The 21,591-nt window shown below is 42.5% G+C and overlaps 1 protein-coding gene across 4 annotated transcripts in view; it reads right to left on the minus strand.

The window, feature by feature from the left end:
• DSCAM (DS cell adhesion molecule) overlaps positions 1–21,375 on the minus strand; it is a 586,110-nt gene extending 564,735 nt beyond the window's left edge. For 3 of the 4 annotated variants that reach the window (XM_056559697.1, XM_056559696.1, XM_056559698.1), the window contains exon 1: positions 4,047–4,119. In XM_056559697.1, coding sequence (XP_056415672.1) covers positions 4,047–4,104 — 58 coding nt within the window. In that variant the 5' untranslated portion in view covers positions 4,105–4,119. Of the gene's footprint in view, positions 1–4,046; positions 4,120–16,289; positions 16,790–21,356 lie in introns of those variants that run through there. The other variant, XM_056559695.1, reaches the window with a different exon arrangement.
• Positions 21,376–21,591: the final 216 nt, after the last annotated feature.

The raw sequence follows: 21,591 nt of genomic DNA on the forward strand, positions 1-21,591 counted from the left end.
CCACTGGAGTACCCATATATATATATATATATTTCCACTGGAGTACCCCTTAAAAGACATGCCCAGTGAGTTGCATTAAAGAAGCACTCCAGTCTTCATTTTGCTTTTCGTCCAGATCATACACACTTGCCATCACAGCACTACAACTACATCCATGGGTCTCATTACTGTAACTGGGTCATGTGCTCAATTCCCACTTCTGGCAATAAAAGGAATAACCTAGGTCAAGACTGAGTTACAATAACCAAAAGGAGAAAATCTATATCATTGCAGTAACAGATGCAGATTTATGGAGCATATTATTTATGTCAGCCAGTGTGTGTATAGTACAGAGTAGCCGGTCGGATTTGCTGACACAGCCACTTTTTTTTTTTTGGGCAGAAATGCTGAGTTTCCGCACAATTCAGGAATTCTGGTCTCATGTACCGCGCAATCATTCTGCATAAGTAATAAAGGGCATCATCCCATTAGGCGGTCTTTTATAGGACCATATTACGGCTACAAATCCTGACCCAACAGCAGGCCTAGTCACTAGAGATGAGCGAACTTACAGTAAATTCGATTCGTCACGAACTTCTCGGCTCGGCAGTTGATAACTTTTCCTGCATAAATTAGTTCAGCTTTCCGGTGCTCCCGTGGGCTGGAAAAGGTGGATACAGTCCTAGGAGACTCTTTCCTAGGACTGTATCCACCTTTTCCAGCCCACCGGAGCACCTGAAAGCTGAACTCATTTATGCAGGATAAGTCATCAACTGCCGAGCCGAGAAGTTCGTGACGAATCGAATTTACTGTTAGTTCGCTCATCTCTACTAGTCACCAGTTTCCCAACCAGGGTGCCTACAGCTGTTGCAAAACTACAACTCCCAGCATGCCCGGACAGCCAAAGGCTGTCCGGGCATGCTGGGAGTTGTAGTTTTGAAACAGCTGGAGGCACCCTGGTTGGAAAACACTGATGTAGGCTATGGCCCAGATCCCCTCTGGGGTACGTTCACACTGGCGGATTTATTTGCGGGTTTCCCGCTGCGTATTTGAAAGGCTGTCCGGGCATGCTGGAAGTTGTAGTTTGCAACAGCTGGAGGCACCCTGGTTGAGAAACACTGGCACAAGTGTTTTCCTATTGAATTCAATGGGGGGGGGGGGAGGGGAATTGACAAATTTCTAGGCCTAAAAACTGCCCTTTTACACATCAACCGGCAGCTGACTGGTTAATTATCCGGCCTTATACAAGAGAAATTCATGTGTCGGCTTTCATTAAACGACCAAAGGAAAATGTGCCAAGGCAGATATATACGGGAGACGGGAGATATTCCGCAATGTCACTCGTATAGCGATGACCTTTGGAAGGAACAATGGAAAAAAATCTGCATGAAGAGAGGGCAGAATAAATGGCCGCTGCCAGCAATTTACCCACGGCACAGAAAACAAAGGGTTACAGAATACAAAAAATAAAATAAAAAAAAAATTTAAAACCCAAAGCTTTTTCAGTCAGATCCTTCTCTAATAGGTTTTTCTCGTGTCCTGGGGACCGGCGTCTCTTCGCAGAATGTGTCAAACCCCCCGCAGGCGCTCTGACAGATTTAAATGGTTATTAGACTCTTCCATCTCTTCGGCGCATGCTAAAAATATCAGAAGAAAAAAAAAAAATTCTAAAAAACGTCAGCGATGTTGAGTCATCATAAAAAAAATAAAAAATAAAAAAGATTAACACATAAAATAAAATAAAAAAACAACCTGGTAAAAATGTATGTAAATGTCTATCTCCCTGCTGCAAGGTTACCACGTAATAAGGCCGCAGCTTGTATCCGAGGCAAGGCCGCCCCCCACCCCCACACACCCCTCACCCCAACCACAAGATTATTTCCTATTATTTCCAGGCGCAGGAAAAAAAAAAAAAAAAACAATACAAAGCGGCTCTCGGCGTAGGTAATGCGGCACACGTTTTTGGGCTGAAGCGACGTTTTAAATCATACAATTTCTAACTCTTGAGGATCCTGGTTTAAACAGTGTCGGAGGCGCAGCTAAAAATAAAGGCCCAGATTTATCAAACTGTGTGAGAGAAAAACAACCAATCACAGCTCAACTAACAAGCTGAGGTAAAGTGAAAGCAGAGCTGTGATTGGTTGCTGTGGGAAAATCACTCTATTTTTTTTCTCTCACACAGTTTGATAAATCTGGGCCAAAATGTCTACATTATAATATATATTATTTTTTATTATTATCATTAATTATTATTATTTTTATATGGTTTTGGATAAAATCCATATCAACCTACTGACTGTATATTGGCCAGATAGTGACCAAAATACAGGCCCTCATTTACTATTGCAAACCCGACATGTTTTGTCGGGTTGTGCGCCAGATTCGGTCGCACTGTGCCAGACATTCTGTCTGCGCCAGATGTTGCGCCAGAATTGAAAAACCCCGACTAACTCTCCAAAGAAAACCCGAAAAGGGGGCGTGGTCGCCTGGAAAATAGGGCTTGGTCTCCGAAAAGGGGCGTGTTCCCGACATTTTCATAAAAACCCAACATATTTACTAAGGTTTCCACATAAAATTAGATGGATTTGAGATGAGGAAACCCCTACAGATCAGAGCATGTGTAAAAAAAGGAAAATGTAGGGAAAGTGGAAAATGTAGGGAAACCTTAGTAAATACCGTGGAAAATAAATTGTGGGGAATTAAATCCTACAAAGAAACCTACACAACACTCTAAGTAAATAAGGGCCACTATGTGTGAACCTAGCTTTAGGCTGGTTCCACACGAACATAATGGCCCTCATTTACTATTCTAAACCCGACTTCTTTTGTCGTTTTTTTTTTGGCGCATCTTTGTCTGCGCCATGTCGCAGACATCGTGCGCCAGTCTGCGACACGATGCGACATTTTTTCCCGACGGACCCGATGTGGATTCTCCCAAACCCGAAAAAGGGGCGTAACCCGACATTTCTGAGCTTTCCCACGTATTTATTAAGGTTTCCAACCCGAATTTGTTGTATTGTTGTGGATTTTTTCCCGAGAGCTCAGAGGAGTTGGAAACCAAAACCAACAAAACCCACGTGCGACAAACAGGATGCGACATTATAATAAATACCAGGGGAAAAAAGCAGTCGGGTAAGAAAGCAAGATAGACTTACAACCCGATTTTCTTAGTAAATGAGGGCCAATATGGTGGCATTTTTCTTCTGTATTACAGACATATATCGTGGCCTGACCACAGCTATGATGGGCTATCAGCTTTGCAGGCAGGCTGGGACTACAGACACAAAAATCTATCTATATCTTTATGGGTTGGCTGCCTCTGGTAGTAAACAGCAGAAGACTTTGTGCTACGGTATCCTATAGCAGGGTGTAAGGCGGTAAGATTCATGGACAGGGATCCACTGTAAGTTCAGTAACTGCAGGAGGGCATTTGGTGGTTCTTATCCCTTCTGAAGGGGAACACAGATGTTAGATAGATAATATTGTTTCAAGGTGTGGGTGCAAGGTATATATATATGCTTGATAAAGGCTATATACATGCTTGATAAAGGCTATTTCTGCCGAAACATAGCTCTGATTTTGGGATAATAAAGACAACCCAGCTTTTTAAAGATCCGTGACCTGACTGGTGCTGTGTTTCTTGGATTTCGTATATTTATTTATTTATTTTTTACACACAAACCTAACACAATGGCCCGAGAATTTTTGTGAACGACCTAGGCTTGACTAGACTTTAAGCTCAGCTTGACTTGTTATCTAAATTTCTGCACAGCAAGCATGCTAGTGGAGCAGTGTTTCCCAACCAGGGTGCCTCCAGCTGTTGCAAAACTACAACTCCCAGCATACCCGGACAGCCTTCGGCTGTCCGGGAATCCTGGGAGTTGTAGTTTTGCAACAGCTGGAGGCACCCACATTTGTAAACACTGTAGTAGAGAGAAGCACACAGGAGCCCTTTTACTGGTCCACTGTTTTGTTCCGATCCTCTGAGGTCAGAGGGTTTGACTTTGGGACCCCCTCCTACAGAACTTTCGTTGAGAAACCTATGTGGGAGGGATCATGTGACCTACCTCTTATATGCATACATATAATCCACCAGAGGTGGCAGCACAGAAGGATATAAACCATTGCACATCTATGCTCAAGACCTTCAGAGCAATCATGTGTCACTGCATAGGACAAATATTCATGAGTGGGCATTTTACAGAAAAGGGGTCGGGCAGATTTTAAAAAAAAAATGTCCCTAGTGCAGATTTATAAAACAGGATATTTCACAAAAACATTTCACAATATTTTTTGTTAAACTGCTATATCAAAATGCCTTAAAAATTTTAATTAAAAGGGGTTATCCAGGAAAACACTTTTTTTTTTTTCATATATCAACTGGCTCCAGAAAGTTAAACAGATTTGTAAATTACTTCTATTAAAAAATCTTCATCCTTTCAGTACTTATGAGCTTCTGAAGTTAAGGTGGTGCTTTTCTGTCTAAGTGCTCTCTGATGACACGTGTCTCGGGAACCGCCCAGTTTAGAAGAGGTTTGCTATGGGGATTTGCTTCTAAACTGGGCGTTTCCCGAGACAGGTGTCATCAGAGAGGATTTAGACAGAAAAGAACAACCTTAACTTCAGAAGCTCATAAGTACTGAAAGGATTACGATTTTTTTTAAAGAAGTAATTTACAAATCTGTTTAACTTTCTGGAGCCAGTAGATTATATATATATATATATATATATATATATATATATATATATAAATAAATAAAAGTGTTTTCCTGGATAACCCCTTTAATAATAATTTTAATTATTAATTAATAAAAATATTTATTACGTATATACAGACATACGGCGCAAAGGAAGAAAGTGAAAAAGTGACAGCTCTCCGCTACTACATACACAAATACCGGTATATATATATATATGTATATATGCAAAAAGCGGTTGCAGCACTCAGTAAAGTGAAAAGTGCTGCAACCGCTTTTTGCTTATCTACATTGGGGACCAGTGACCAAGGTCCATTTGGCTACTTGCACCAAAACCTTTTCTTTATGGTGTGCTGCCCTCCGCTATATCTATATTATATATATATATATATATATATATATATACACACACACACGAAGTGACAGTTCTCCATCACTGCCTATACAAGGTTGTGGCGCCAATCTATAGGGTTTCTTTCGCCAATGTCCGTGTTGTTCTCTGTATCTGAGCGGTTTCCTTTGTGTTCACCGTTCTGCATCCTCCAGACATGTTACAGGGGACGCGCTCTGTCAATCTTCACTCACAATCTCTGACTGGAAAAAAAAAAATGTCTGTCTATAAATAATGGCGCGGGCTCCTCGCTGTTGGCATAGGGAAATAAGTTAAATAGTGACTGGGGATCATTAATCATCGCTTCGCGGCTTATAATTGCACATATTGTATTTGTACAATGCCCATTGTAACCATCAGGCAGGAATCACACATGAAGTTTTCGATGCCAGAAGTGGATCCAGGAGAATTGTTAATAAGGCTATGTTCACACGGCATCAACAACTATGGGCTTTTTTAATACATGTTTTGCACTCAATGGGGGAGATTTATCAAAACCTGTGCAGAGGAAGAGTGGTGCAGTTGCCCATAGCAACCAGATTGCTTCTTTCATTTTCCACAGGCCTCTAAAGAGGCCTGTGGAAAATGAAAGAAGCAATCTGATTGGTTGCTATGGGCAACTGCACCACTCTTCCTCTGCAAAGGTTTTGATAAATCTCCCCCAATGTAATTGAAAAATTGTGTATGGTCTTGGCGATTATGGAGAGAAAAAGTGGCCACAAAAACTTGTATTCCGCAATCCGCAAAATAAAAACCCTAAAAAAACCTGTAGCTATGTATACAGTGATGTCATAGTACAGGGATAATACACACACAGTGATGTCACAGTACAGGGATAATACACACAGTGATGTCACAGTACAGGGATAATACACACAGTGATGTCACAGTACAGGGATAATACACACAGTGATGTCACAGTACAGGGATAATACACACAGTGATGTCACAGTACAGGGATAATACACACAGTGATGTCACAGTACAGGGATAATACACACAGTGATGTCACAGTACAGGGATAATACACACAGTGATGTCACAGTACAGGGATAATACACACAGTGGTGTCACAGTACAGGGATAATACACACAGTGATGTCACAGTACAGGGATAATACACACAGTGGTGTCACAGTACAGGGATAATACACACAGTGATGTCACAGTACAGGGATAATACACACAGTGATGTCACAGTACAGGGATAATACACACAGTGATGTCACAGTACAGGGATAATACACACAGTGATGTCACAGTACAGGGATAATACACACAGTGATGTCACAGTACAGGGATAATACACACAGTGATGTCACAGTACAGGGATAATACACACAGTGATGTCACAGTACAGGGATAATACACACAGTGATGTCACAGTACAGGGATAATACACACAGTGATGTCACAGTACAGGGATAATATACACAGTGATGTCACAGTACAGGGATAATATACACAGTGATGTCACAGTACAGGGATAATACACACAGTGATGTCACAGTACAGGGATAATACACACAGTGATGTCACAGTACTGGGATAATACACACAGTGATGTCACAGTACTGGGATAATACACACAGTGATGTCACAGTACAGGGACAATATACACAGTGATGTTCATTTCTTTTTGGAATGCTCTCTGATGACATCACGAGCACAGTTCTCTCTGCTGACGTTATTATAATAATAATAATAATAACAATGCTTTATTTATTGTTGTCCTTAGTGGGATTTGAACCCAAGTCCCCAGCACTGCAAGGCAGCAGTGCTAACCACTGAGCCACCATGCTGCCCTTACCATACATCTGCTATGCATCTGCTATGCATGGTTGCTAAAATGGACAGAGATGTCAGCAGAGAGCACTGTGCTCGTGAGGTCATCAGTGTTCCAAAAAGAAAGGAATTTCCTCTGTAGCATTCAGCAGCTAATAAGTACTGGAAGGATTAAGATTTTTTAATAGAAGTAATTTACAAATATGTTTAACTTTCTGCCACCAGTTGATTTAAAAGAAAAAAGGTTTTCACCGGAGCACCCCTTTAAGTTTAGGTCAGTGTTTCCCAACCATGGTGCCTCAAGCCGTTGCAAAACTACAACTCCCAGCATGCCCAGACAGCCGAAGGCTGTCTGGGCATGCTGGGAGTTGTAGTTTTGCAACAGCTGGAGGCACACTGGTTGGGAAACACTGGTTTAGGAATTCCTACATTTACGATCGGTAGTGGTCTCAGATATTAGACCCCCCCCCCCCCCCTCGCAGCAAAAAATCTGCCGGATTCCGTGTGAATTCCACTGTGAGAACATGGCCGTAGTGTGCAGCATTGTGCACGCTCACCGCAAATTTTCAATACGGTATTTGTCTGCGCTGGAATAATATACCGTAATCTAACGCTATAAATGTTTATCTGTTTCCACATATGTAGAGCATTAACACAAGGAGCGAGCGGGATGACTTACAGTGCGCGCTTAATTCATCTGCAGAGAGGAAAACCAAAAAAACTGCCATATGAACGCATAAATTACCCTTGACGAGGGCAATCTGCACCGCGTGCGTGTTAGCCGGGTCATGTGACGCACAGACAGCGCCAGACAAGACAAGCTGCATCGGCACCAAGCCCTGGGATTACGATGCACATTCAACATCAATAAAATATTATATTTATAAGAGATAAAACCTTCGACTCATCAAGTTTTCTGGGAAAGCTGGGTGAGAACCAAATCAGCGGTGTATTTAACTACTAGGCCAACAAGGGCAGCAGTTTAAAGGGGGCAGCCGAAATTCAATTTGTATACCCCACCCACCCACCCACCCAATTCTGTCATCGCTATATACAGGATATATCATCGGTCTGTATACACTGCTCTCTTATACGGTATATACAGCATAGGGTCTGCTAGATTTTAATCTTAAAGGGGCACTCCGGTGGAAAACTTATTTATTTATTTATTTATTTTTTTTAAATCAACTGGTGCCAGAAAGTTAAACAGATTAGTAAATTACTTCTATTTAAAAAAAAAAAATAATAATCTTAATCCTTCCAGTACTTATTAGCTGCTGAATACTACAGAGGAAATTATTTTCTTTTTTGGAACACAGAGCTCTCTGCTGGCATCACGAGCACAGTGCTCTCTGCTGACATCTCTGTCCATTTTAGGAACTATCCAGAGCAGCATACATTTTCTACGGGGATTTTCTCCTACTCTGGACAGTTCTTAAAATGGACAGAGGTGTCAGCAGAGAGCACTGTGCTCGTGATGTCAGCAGAGAGCTCTGTGTTCCAAAAAAGAAAAGAATTTCCTCTGTAGTATTCAGCAGCTAATAAGTACTGGAAGATTTTTTAATAGAAGCAATTTACAAATATGTTTAACTTTCTGGCACCAGTTGATTTAAAAAAAAAAGTTTTCCACGGGAGTACCGCTTTAAGGGGGGGGGGGGGTGTTGCGGCACTGCAGTTGCTGAGGCACCATTGCATGCGGTAAATGTCATGGGAGAGGGGGGAGGTGCCAGCATTTAGCCAGGCCTAGGGTAGAGCAAAACCTAAATACGCCACTGCTGCCAATGCTACACCTCCTGTCACCCAGCTTTCCCTGGATTAAAGATAAAGCAGTCATAAACTTGTGAAGACCATAGGAACAGTATAGTAAAGGTAGTAGTCACCGTTGGATACATCATGGAGCCAAGTGGTGTTGACCCCCAAATGTCCCTTCTGTACCCCCATACACCTTCAATGAAAGTGTTCCCTAGGAGTGAGACCTATGTAGCCAGGGATTCGGTAAAACTACTTTAAAGGGGTATTCCGCTGCTATGACTTTATCAATACATTTGCCCATTGTGTAAAGTTGTTTAACTCTCTAATATGCTTGCTGTGTCAATAATGCATATTATTTCCGTTATACTTACTGGGGGAGATTTATCAAAACCTGTGCAGTTGCCCATAGCAACCAATCAGATTGCTTCTTTCATTTTCCACAGGCCTCTAAAGAGGCCTGTGGAAAATGAAAGAAGCAATCTGATTGGTTGCTATGGGCAACTGCACCACTCTTCCTCTGCACAGGTTTTGATAAATCTCCCCCACTGTTCCCATGTGTAGGAAGTAGTGTCATTTTTTGGTGCTTGGTGACAATGTTTGCCGCCATGTTGTTGTCAGTCCGCCCTGCAGTGTCGGCGCTGACGTCCGCATTTCCCTCCTCCCGTGTCCGTAGTCAAGCCGGCCCACTTCTTGAATATTCATTCTTTGAAATTGTGTGGGAATTACGTTTTTCACGTTTTTCTTTGCCGCCCCTTGTGTGCGCGTCCTAGACTGGTCCAATCTGCGCCAGGCACATGCGTCATGTATATTTTGAGAGTCGTCTGCGGCGCGTAGTGCGCATGTGTGGTCATTTTGTGAATCGCTTACAGCGTATTGCTAACGTCATCTACGTCAGTAGTAGGGATCGACATATCGGCCGATAATCACGATTTTGGGCATTATCGGTATCGGCAATTACTTTGCCAATAAGCCAATAATGCCCCGCACCGCGAACGCCCCCCCCCCCCCGACCCGCCGCACCACGTCGCACCCCCCACCGTAAAGCTGGGCGGTATACCGGTATGAACCGGATACCGTTTTGTTTTTTTCTCCCACGGTATGGATTTTTGCCCATACCGCTATACCGGTCGGGCCCCCCCCCCACCCTCCGAGTCAATAAAAAAAAAATTTAAACTTACCTGTAATGGGGGTGGTCCGGGCCATCCATCCTTCCTGTAGTGTCTGGCGGCATTCCGGGTGGAGGGTGAACCAGTCCAGGCTGTCCTTCTCCGGGGGTCCTCTTCTCCACTCGGGGCAGGCTCCGGCCTAGTACGCTGCATAGATGCCGTGACGTCAGGTGCGTCGCTGCGCAGCGGCGTCTATGCAGCGTTACTAGGCCGGAGCCTGCCCGGAGTGGAGAAGAGGACCCCCGGAGAAGGACAGCCCGGACCAGTTCACCCTCCACCCGGAATGCCGCCGGACACTACAGGAAGGATGGATGGCCCGGACCACCCTCCCCGGACGGTCCCTGCAGCAACTGGGAAGGGGAGTCAGGGTTCTGGGATCGACAGGGGTCTGTATAATATACTATACCTACAGTAGGCCCTCCAGCCATTGCAAAACTACAACTCCCAGCATGCCCGGACAGCCAACGGCTGTCCGGGCATGCTGGGAGTAGTTGTTTTGGAACAGCTGGAGGCACCCCCAGGCGCGGTGCGGCGGGTGGAGCGGTGGCGGTGATAGGTCTCAGGACACCCGGACAGGCAAGGGGAGAGAAGCAGGTGGCAGTGGCCTATGGCACCGCAAAAGCCACTGCAGTGCATTGATTTAAAGCGCCCGCTTTAAATCAATGATCTGCAGCGGTGTCGCGGGGGGATAAATAGCCGATAACTTATACCGGAATATCGGTATAAGTTATCGTCCCTAACCTCCACAGATTATCGGTATCTACCCTAAAAAAACGATATCGGTCGATCCCTAGTCAGTAGTGTAGCCCTGCGCATGCGCAGTAGTCCTTACAGATAAGGGCTTACGTTAGTAGCGTAGCCCTGAGCTGTAAGGACAACTGGGCTACGCTAGGAATGTAAGCCCTGAACCGGAAGGAGAACTGCGCATGCCGTTGGCTGTCCGGGCATGCTGGGGGTTTTAGTTTTGCGAAAGCCACTGGTCTAGACCACTGGTCTAGGTCAATGTTCTCCAACCTGAAGCCACGTTACAATTCTCAACATCATCACTGCCAGCTGAAGACCCCCGGTCCGAGTTTACCAAGAGGTTGTCTACCAATCTGATCTTTATATCCAACTCCGAGCACCCCCAACAGTCACTGAAGGTTCTCCGACACAATTACCCCTTCATTTGGTAATTAATGTAAAGCAGAGGTCCCCAACCCAGTTCTTATGGCCCACAAACAGTCCAGGATTGGAATTTTTTCCCCTGTCCTAGTCCAATGGAGTAACTGAAAGAACACGAGGAAGATTTACCAAAAACCTGTCTAGAGGAAAAGTTTCCCAGTTGCCCATAGCAACCAATCTGCTCGCTTCTTTTCTTTTCTAACAAGGCCTCTACAAAATGAAATAAGCGATCTGATTGGTTTCTATGGGCAGCTAGGCAACATTTCCTCTGGACAGGTTTTGATAAATCTCCCTCAAAATGTTTGGGACCACTGATGTAGAGGGGGATTGTTCAGGACCCCAACAATCAGTGGATAGACCGTCAATCTCCATGACCCAGAAAACCCTTTTAAAGCTATCATCTCTTTTTCGATCTTCTCATTTTCGGTAGTTTAGGGCCATCTTGCCATGATCTCCTCAAATCCTTAAATCCTATTTATCCGACAGGCCTTCCTATAAACAGTAAAAGGCCTAAGCAGCCCTGATTAGACATTACACCACCCCTTTTGAGGACACCACCTGACTGTCCCCGGCACTGCCAGGAGATTACCCCTAAGAATTCATTATACACCACTACGAAGCATCAAATAAAACAGAGATATATCGGTTACCCACATTTTAGGTGTTATAGTCCAAGTACGGTAGGTCTAGAAAATCTATGGTGTATTATTTTAGGGAGTAGAAATTTTGGATTTTTTTTTTTTTGGGGGGGGGGGGGGGGGGTTTGTTTAAAAAAAAAAAAAAAACACATGAACACCACAAAGAAATCACCAATGCTATAGACTATCGGAGGATTTTTATGGATGTTTATGAGGGAAGATTTAGGCTACGTTCACACTACAGAATTTCAGACCGAAAAAAATTTCGACCAGAGGTTCCGATTGCGACCAGCGCTGACTGAATCAGATGGCAACAGGGCCGCGAGAATATTGCCGTTTCCATAGACGGCAGTGTATTCCAGGCCAATTCCGCCATAAGAACGAGCAATGTCATAGTTTCGTTGGCAGCACGTCTCGATGCTGAAATTCCGTAGTGTGCACTGATCGGCGATATCCCAATGACAGCAATAGGATTCTGAATTGCAAATTTCAAAGCAAATTTCCACTTGGAATTTCCATAGTGTGACCCTAGCCTTATAATTTATGTGAACATTTTCAAAATTTTTCTAATAAAAAATAAAAAAGCAACAAAACAGCTTACTTGCATGTTTACAAAGGATGCGCAACAGAGGAAACAACGAACTTCCCACATCCTACACCACCAAGGGATCAGAGTATACTTGTGCGATTTTGTACATTTTTTTGCACAATAATAATTTTTTTATGTAGATTAAGAATGCAACAAATCTATCTGCACACACCGAGCCACGCCCCTTACAAGTGCAAAGATACTAAAATTCATAAAAAAAAAACAACAACAAAAAAGCGCAAAAACCTTGATAAATAAGCTGGAAAAAAACACTGAAAACATACTCCAAAAATTGTACAACACAATTATAAATGCCCTTTCCCCAATAGGTCTATATTTGCCATAGTAATCAGCAGATGGCGGTGAGTCCAGATGCTTTAATCCCTGAGGACCAGCTGAAATAACCAGGAGTAACGCTACATTTTCCCTGCAGTGGCCTCTAAAGGGGAGATGTAGTATTGCATCCTAGCCATTCAGATAAATGGCCAAGTATGGATGGGCCAAGTCTAGTTTGGCGTCAAAGGGAACTCGGGTGGAAAAAAACATTTTTTAAATCAACTGGTGCCAGAAAGTTCAACAGATTTGTAAATTTAAATCCCTCCAGTACTTATCAGCTGCTGTATGCTCCACAGGAAGTTATTTTCTTTTTGAAATTCTTTCCAGTCTGACCACAGTGCTCTCTGCTGACACCTATGTTCATGTCAGGAACAGTCCAGAGTAGGAACAAATGCCCACATCAAACCTCTCCTGCTCTGGACACTTCTTGGAATGGACAGAGGTGTCAGAAGAGAGCACTATGGTCAGACAGAAAAGAACTACACAACTTCCTCAGTAGTATACAGCAGCTGATAAGTACCGGAAGGATTAAGATTTAGAAATAGAAGTAATTTACAAATCTGTTTAACTTTCTGGCACCAGTTGATTAAAAACATTTTTTTTTTCCACCGGAGTACCCCTTTGAAGGGGTTCTCCAGAGCATTTTCATTGATGGCCTCTTTTTAGGACTGGTAGGATGACACCTGATACTCCTACTAAACAGCTGCAGTGACAGAATCAGAAGGTTCCATTTACTTTAATTGGAGATGAGCTGCAGTAACCTAGCACGGCCACTACACAACGTATGGCGCTGTCTACTTCCAGCCCCAATCACAATGTATGCAGGTGCTGGGTTTGTGAAGATCAAAGAGGGTATCAGCTGTTGGATCCCAACCAATCAGATGTTGACGGCCTATCCTGAGGATAGATGTCAATCAAAAATGACCAGAAAGCCTATTAAAATCTTTGCTCTGGCTCATAGGAGGGTCCGAGGAGTCCATGATGCTTTCCGTTTCAGTGCTGAATTAAAAGGGGTATTCCAGGAAAAAAACTTTAATTTTTTTTTATTTTTATATCAACTGGCTCCAGAAAGTTAAACAGATTTGTAAATTACTTCTATTAAAAAATCTTAATCCTTCCAATAATTATCATCTGCTGAAGTTAAGTTGTTCTTTTCTATCTGGTAACAGTGCTCTCTGCTGACATCTCTGCTTGTCTTGGGAACTGCACAGAGTAGAACAGGTTTGCTATGGGGATTTGCTTCTATTCTGGACAGTTCCCGAGACAGGTGTCATCAGAGAGCAGTTAGACAGAAAAGAACAACTCAACTTCAGCAGCTCATAAATACTGAAAGGATTAAGATTTTTTAATAGAAGTAATTTACAAATCTGTTTAACTTTCTGGAGCCAGTTGATTTTATATATATATATATATATATATATATATATATATATATATATATATATATATATATATATATAAAGTTTTTTCCTGGATAATCCCTTTAAAGCTCACTGCCAGAAGGATGCAAATTTATAAAAAGTGATGAAAACGGGGGCCCCTTTACAGGGCCGGATCTATAGCTTGTACTTTGTCCTCAAATCTGCAATTCCATGTAGTTTTAAAGGGGTACTCTGGCGCTTAGACATCTTATCCCCTATCCAAAGGATAGGGGATAAGATGCCTGATCGCGGGGGTCCTGCCGCTGGGGACCCCCGTGATCTTGCACGCCGCACCCTGTTAAAATCAGTCCCTTGAGCATGACGTCACGCTCCGCCCCCCTCAATGCAAGCCTATGGGAGGGGTACCCCTTTAACCAAAAGGGGAAATCAATTAATTTTTCAGGCCACAATGGCACAGCAGCTACATCATAGAAGTAATTTACAAATCTCTTTAACTTTCTGGCACCAGTTGATTTAAAAAAAAAAAAAAAAAGTTTTCCACGGGAGTACCCCTTTAAGGCTGTCAGGGCACGATGGGCATTGTGGTTTTGCAACAGCTGGAGGACCACAGGTTAGGTAGGGAACAATGGTCTATGATATGCTCTGCCTGTGCTTCTACTACTACTATGCAACAATAATCTAAAGTGGTGATTCCCCCCCAGCTGTTGCAAAACTACAACTCCCAGCATGCCCGGACAGCCGAAGGCTGTCCGGGCATGCTGGGAGTTGTAGTTTTGCAACAGCTGGAGACACCCTGGTTGGGAAACACTGATCTGTAGCTATAGACGTCTACATATACATGCAGCTTTATAATCTCTTTAGGCTATATTGTGGGTTGACTTGTTGCATTTGTTTACAAACAAGTAACAAAATGTATGTATATATATATATATATATATATATATATATATATATATATATATATATAGTCTCGCAACAATTCTCCAAAGCCTCAGAACGGACTGCGGATGCCCATCAGCCATCATTGCCCGCTCTCCAAGGCCCGTCTCCTGCAATGCGTTATGGAGGCTTTAGCTGCAGGTGACAGGGATCAAAAACAAAAAAACGAAAAGGAAAAAAAAAAAAAAAAAAAAACTCAAGTTTTAAAGGGGGGGGGGGGGGGGGAGGGGGGCTAGAAAATCCTTAACCCTTCGAGTAACATATGAACAGAGCTCCACCCCCCCACTCATGTCTGCATTGGGGGTGGGCAGGCTTCAGTATAGGTGGAAAATGAGGGCTCAAAAAATAAATAAATAAATAAATAAATAAAATAAATAAATAAAAACACTCCCACCCTTGGATGGTGCATAGCTTGGATCCCTTAGGGTAAAATGCAAGACGTGGAGGGGCACGCCTCAAGTCCCAAAAAAAAAAAAAAAAAAAAAATTATTATTTTTAACATTTTTTTCTGTGCATCCAGAATTTCCTTATCCTTTTTGGCCATTTCAACCTTGAACCTTTAATGCATTGTGACAATGATAAAAATCCCACAAGGGCAAATAAAAAAAATATAAAAAAAATAAAGGATTATTATTATTTTTATTTTTTTTTTGCTAAATTTCAGATGCAAGCAAAGAATAAAAAAAAATATATAAATTTATTCCATACAGACGACCTCCATCCCTCATTTAAACCAAAAATTATTATTTATTTTATTTATTAAATTTTTCAATATTCTGGCCTCTTTTTTTATTTATTTATTTTTTACTCACCCCCTCCCCGAAGACTTTAGTTTTTTTTCCCAGTCTTTTACAAAAATAGATATTTGCAGTTCTTACTCTCGTCATGCTATCCTAAACAACGTACTCCCCCCCCCCCCCCCCCCCCCAATATCCCCGTATACAGGTATGTAGCGGTCACATGTACAGCAACACGATATCCAGCCCGTCGTCTGGCTGTAACAACACAGAGCGGCATCCTACGTTGCACGCTGCAATCCGATCTGCCTGTATCGACCGTATCGAAAATCTCAGATTTAGCAGAGCCGAGTCGCCAACACCTAGCGGGGCTGAGTTTGTCACCTGTCTGCGATTTTTTATTTTTTTCCTTCATTAAAAATTAAAAAATTTTTTTTTTTTTTAAACAGACTGCAGTCAAATGACAAATTCATCTCTGCTACATCTGCACCTTCAGAACGCACCACTTTGCCAGGCACGCTGGTTTTAAACGATTACCGAGCGATTTTCTCAGCACAGCAGCAGCAGTAATAGCCGTATGACGGAGGGGATGGTGAAAGGGGGGGGGGGGGGGAGGAGGGGAAGGGGGGATTTTTTTGTCGTTCTATACACATCGCTGAGGAGGTAATAAGCTGCTATCCTGTACCGATCAGCTGGAAAAGGGAATAAGGAATATAAAGCGCGAGGCTGCTCACCATTTAGGATGCTTTGGAACAAGAAGACGGCCAGTATCCACATGCTCTTCTCAAATCCTCACCGCTATAGGCTCTGCCTCTCTCTCCGCTCTCCTCCCGGTGTCTCTATCCCCCTTTTATGTGAGAACAAGGTTAGATCTCCCAGCAGAGCGGGTCCGGGGCTCCTGCCGCTGTCGCTTTTCTCCTGCAGATGGAGGCTGATTGTCCTGTAAACCCAATGTACCGGGGCTCGGAGGTGTAATGTATAGATATATATATATATATATTAAGGTCCAGAGATTGATGGTCTGGCTGGCTTTATTTTTTTCTGATCCAAGGGAGGATAAGGGAGGCGGGTGCTTTAAACCCAGGTGTGTTCTTAACATGCAACAAAAAAAACAGCACCGGGGGCTTCTGCAGAGTCAGGTCCACAGGTGAAAAATCCTTAAATGCAAGCACAAAAGCATCCCTGGTTCTGTGCCGGGCTCCCCCAAGCCTGCTAGAATGGAAGGAATAATAATCTGTAAAAAAAATAATATATATATATATATAGAGATAGATATAAAAAAATAAAACTAAAATAAAATAAAAAATAAAAATAAAATAAAAAATAAAAATAAAATCAGCCCTCAGACATAACCTTCAACCACCAGATGCAGGCAGCAGGCAGACAAGCAAGCGCATCTTTCCTCTTCTTCAGCTATAATCAGATTGATCCCTCTGCTAACCTTCCCTCTGCCTCTGTGCAGGAGAAGAGGAGAGCGTTAACCCTTTCATGGGTCTCCCTCTCTGCCTCGCTCGCTCGCTCTCTCTGTTCTGTCAATGGCAGCGACGTTCCGCTTCCAAGCAACCCAGCGCATCCATGGCGAGAAACCGAACCCCAGCGTTAAACCTGCGCGCTTCGTGAACTTTCTGCAAAAGGCGGCGGCGTGCTGGTGCTACGACAGCAGTCCGGCGAGCCAAAGGGGATTTTTTTTATTTTTTTATTTCCCACCCAACCCTCCTCCATTTTTATTGGTGCGACAAGCTGCAGGTTTTTACTTACACCCCCCCCCTTACATCTGAATGGATGTCACTATATGAACCTTGGCTGTAAATTTCCAATATATTTTATTTTTGAAGTATGATATTAAGTAATCCTATATATTTTACGTATATTGTAATAAAGGCAGCATATATATATATATATATATATATATATATACATATATATACACACACACACACACGGTATATATATATATATTCTTCCACTACTAAGAGAAAGTATTTAAAAAAAAAACATTTTTTTTTATTCATATTTATATTTTGAATTTGTATTCTAGCTTTAATATAAAATATTAATACATTAAATATATATATATACATATGTAGTATTACTTATAAAATCATAATATAAAATACATTATAAGAAAATTAAATAAAAATATATTGAAAAAAATAAACACAAAAATACATATAAAAAAATATATAAAAGTAAAAATAAAATAATGCAAAATAGATAAAATATCCGAGAAAATTCTATTAAAGAAAATTATAAAATATATTAAAAAATTAAATAGTATACATATATATATATATATATATATATATATATATATAAATAAAACAAAAAGAAATTATAAAAGGTAAAATATATAGAAAAATAAAACATGATAAAATATAAAATAAAAACTATAAATAAAAAATAAGAAAAAATAAAACACAAACTATGTTTCAAACCATGTTAATCTGCTGTTATATATATATATATATATATATATATATATATATAGTTACTTTTTTTTTACTGAATGAATTACCTTTTTTTTTTGCCACAAATTGCGCAAAACCGCTGAAAAACTGAGACGACTGCAAAACTGTAAATAAGCCCTTGTGATCCCTGGACAGGTGACGGAGCAGAGATGAATCCCCTAAGGCTTTGTTCACACGTTCAGGTTTTAATTGGAATTACTGAATGCAAAACCAGGAAGGGATGTAAAAAAAAAATAATAATAATAATAATAAATGCAATTAAAAACCTGAATGTGTGAACACATACTAAAGCCTTAGCCATTATATTGCTTTATGTATTTGCTTCTTTAATAATTTATTTGCCTATTTCTTTATTTACTTGTTTTTGTTTATGTTTGTTTATTTATTTATTTATTTATTTATTTATTTATTTTTTTTGGAAGAATGGGCCATTTACAATGAAAGTTCCCCAGCAGGGCTGTGATTGGCTGAGCTCAGAGGCAATGTTTTTTTGTATTTTTTTTAAAATATTTTTCGTATGTTAATTTTTCAGTCTCGTAATCTGTTTTGTCATGTGTCTCAGGGCATCAGTGTTTCTATTTTGTGACTGATTTATTTACTGTACTAGGATTTCGGGCTAGGAATAGACTAGCTTAGCTCCAAACCATCTTTAAAGGAAAATTGCCACCAGAAAAAAAAAAATATAGGGGGGGGGGGGGGGGGTATCCAAGATTAGAGTAACATAGCTGGCTTTCTTCCAGAAACAGCGCCTCTCTTATCCTCAGTTTCTGTGTGGCATTGCAGCTCACTTGTATTGAAGTAAATTAGGCCGAGCTGTAATACCACACACAACCTGAGGGCAGGTGCGGCGCTGTATTTTCAAACCTGGAGACCACCATTTTAAGACCACGGTTACACAGAGACTTTGGCTACGATACAGGTTGGCTCCATTAAAGGGGTATTCCAGTGAAAAACTATTTTTTTTTCATATCAACTGACTCCAGAAAGTTAAACAGATTTGTAAATTACATCTATTAAAAAATCTTAATCCCACCAGTACTTATCAGCTCCAGAAGTTGAGTTGTTCTTTTCTGTCTGACCACAGTGCCCTCTGCTGAAACCTCTGTCTGTCTCAGGAACTGTCCAGAGCAGGAGAAAATCTCCATAGCAAACCTCTCCTGCTCTGGACAGTTCCTGACATGGACAGAGGTGTCAGCAGAGAGCACTGTGGTCATATAGAAAATAACTACTCAACTTCAGCAGCTGATAAGTACTGGTAGGATTAAGATTTTTTTTAATAGAAGTAATTTACAAATCTGTTTAAGCTTCTTGAGCCAGTAACCCTTTAAGCTGCAATAACACACAATCTAGCAACAGAGGTGGTGCTGTTTTTGGATCCAATCTGGTTTTCTATTCCTGGATAACCCCTTAAGGGTACGTTCACACGAGCGGATTTACAGTGTATTTTAGGCTGTGGATCCACTGGTGAAGCCCCGCTCTATGCTGTCTTTACATGTGCCTGCTCGGAGCGGCAATACGCCGCAACGAGCAGACACACTGCAGCGATGTGCGGGGTGTACTCACACATCGGGGCCACTCTCCCTGCTCTGAGCTAGGCTGAGAGCTCCCGCGATGTGCGAGTATACTGCGACTCACGTATCGCTTTAGTGTGTCCGCTCGTAGCGGCGTATTGCCGCTACGAGCAGGCACATGTAAAGACAGCAGAGTGGGCCTTCACCAGCGAATCCGCAGCGAAATCCTCTGCGAAAATCCGCTCGTGAGAACGTACCCTAAGGGTACGTTCAGACAAGCGGATTTACAGCGTATTTTACGCTGCAGATCTGCCGCTAAAGGACCTCTGTATGGTGCCTTTACATGTGCCTGTTCGGAGCGGCAATACGCCGCTACGAGCAGACACACTAAAGCGATGTGCGAGTCGCCGCGCATGCGCGGTGTACTCGCCCACATCGCGGCTGCTCCCCCTGCTCAATAAGCTAGGCCGAGAGTGGCCGCGTTGTGCGAGTATACTGCGCATACGTGCGGCGACTCACACATCGCAGTGTGTCTGCTCGTACTGGCAAATTGCCGGTCCAAACAGGCACATGTAAAGGCAGCATACAGAGGTCCTTCTGTGGCGGATCCACAGCGAAATACGCACGGAAAATCCGCTTGTCTGAACGTACCCTAAGGCAGTGTTTCTCCACCAGAGTGCCTCCAGCTGTTGCAAAACTACAACTCCCAGCATGCCCGGACAGCCTGTCCGGGCATGCTGGGAGTTCTAGTTTTGCAACAGCTGGATGCACCCTGGTTGGGACACACTGCCTTAAAGGGGTACTCCACCCCTAGACATCTTATCCCTATCCAAAGGATAGGGGATAAGATGTCTGATTGCAGGGGTCCAGCCAGAGGGACCCCCCCTGTGATCTTCGGCCTGACACCCCGGTGTTCTGAACATTCATGTTCAGAAGGGCGGCTGTGCTAGGCTGTGGGCGGCTGTGGTTGGCATGCCCCCTCCATTTATGTCAATGGGGGTAGTGTGATGGCAGTGGGTGCTCTGTGCAAGTGGATTACGGGGTGCCAGGCCAGAGAACGCAAGGGGATAAGATGTCTAGGGGCAGAGTACCCCTTCAGAGCCACAGTTTCGTATTGGAGAATGCCGGTCTGTATGGGGATGTGGTGTGGAAGATGCGAACACTGATCCCAGAGGCCCTGGAAGGTACCAAGCTGAAAGCAAAGAGGTCCTTGTAATGCTTATCCTCTCTGACTAGATGTTCGTAGTTATCACCTCAGTAAGTATTGTGCATGCGCTCCCGGGGTAAAATGCTTGAGAACTAGCTATGCTGAGTCACTGGGCATTATGAGTCCAAATCCCCTAAGTTTCTGATCACAGGGAATCCAACCTCTTGCACCCCCTGCGATCTCCAGAATAGGTCCCCGTCTTTCCCTCTGCATGGAGTGGTGTGTTGGCACGCGCTCCATGCATTCTCTTTGGGAGCGCCCTACTCGGGTATTGTTGGTGCTGCCATAGACTATGCATGAAATAGATAGGTAGATAAATAGAGAAAAAGATTTAGATAGATAGATGAGATAGATATGTAAGATATATGAGATAGATAGATAGATAGATATGTGAGAGATATGAGATAGATATGAGATAGATACATAGATAGATGAGATAGATATGTAAGATATATGAGATAGATAGATAGATAGATATGTGAGAGATATGAGATAGATATGAGATAGATACATAGATATGAGATAGATAGATAGATATGAGATAGATAGATAGACATGAGATAGATAGATAGTTAGATATGAGATAGATAGATAGATAGATAGACATCCTCCTACCTGTCACAGCTGGACTGGATCTTATCTTTCATATACTGAGCACAGGAGGGGAGGTACAGCATGTAAGCACCATGTGCAGCACCTTAAACGTTCCCCCAGGGATCTGATAACTGTCATCTCAGCTTCCAGCAGGACGATGTGGGGGGAAGCAGACAACTTCCTGTCACAGGAGCAGGAGGAGCCGTCACAGCTGTCGGGTGAGTGCTGAGGGCTCCTCGTCTGTGTCATCAACAGG

The sequence above is a fragment of the Hyla sarda genome, chromosome 2 (assembly GCF_029499605.1).
Source record: "Hyla sarda isolate aHylSar1 chromosome 2, aHylSar1.hap1, whole genome shotgun sequence".
NCBI classification, from domain to species: domain Eukaryota; kingdom Metazoa; phylum Chordata; class Amphibia; order Anura; family Hylidae; genus Hyla; species Hyla sarda.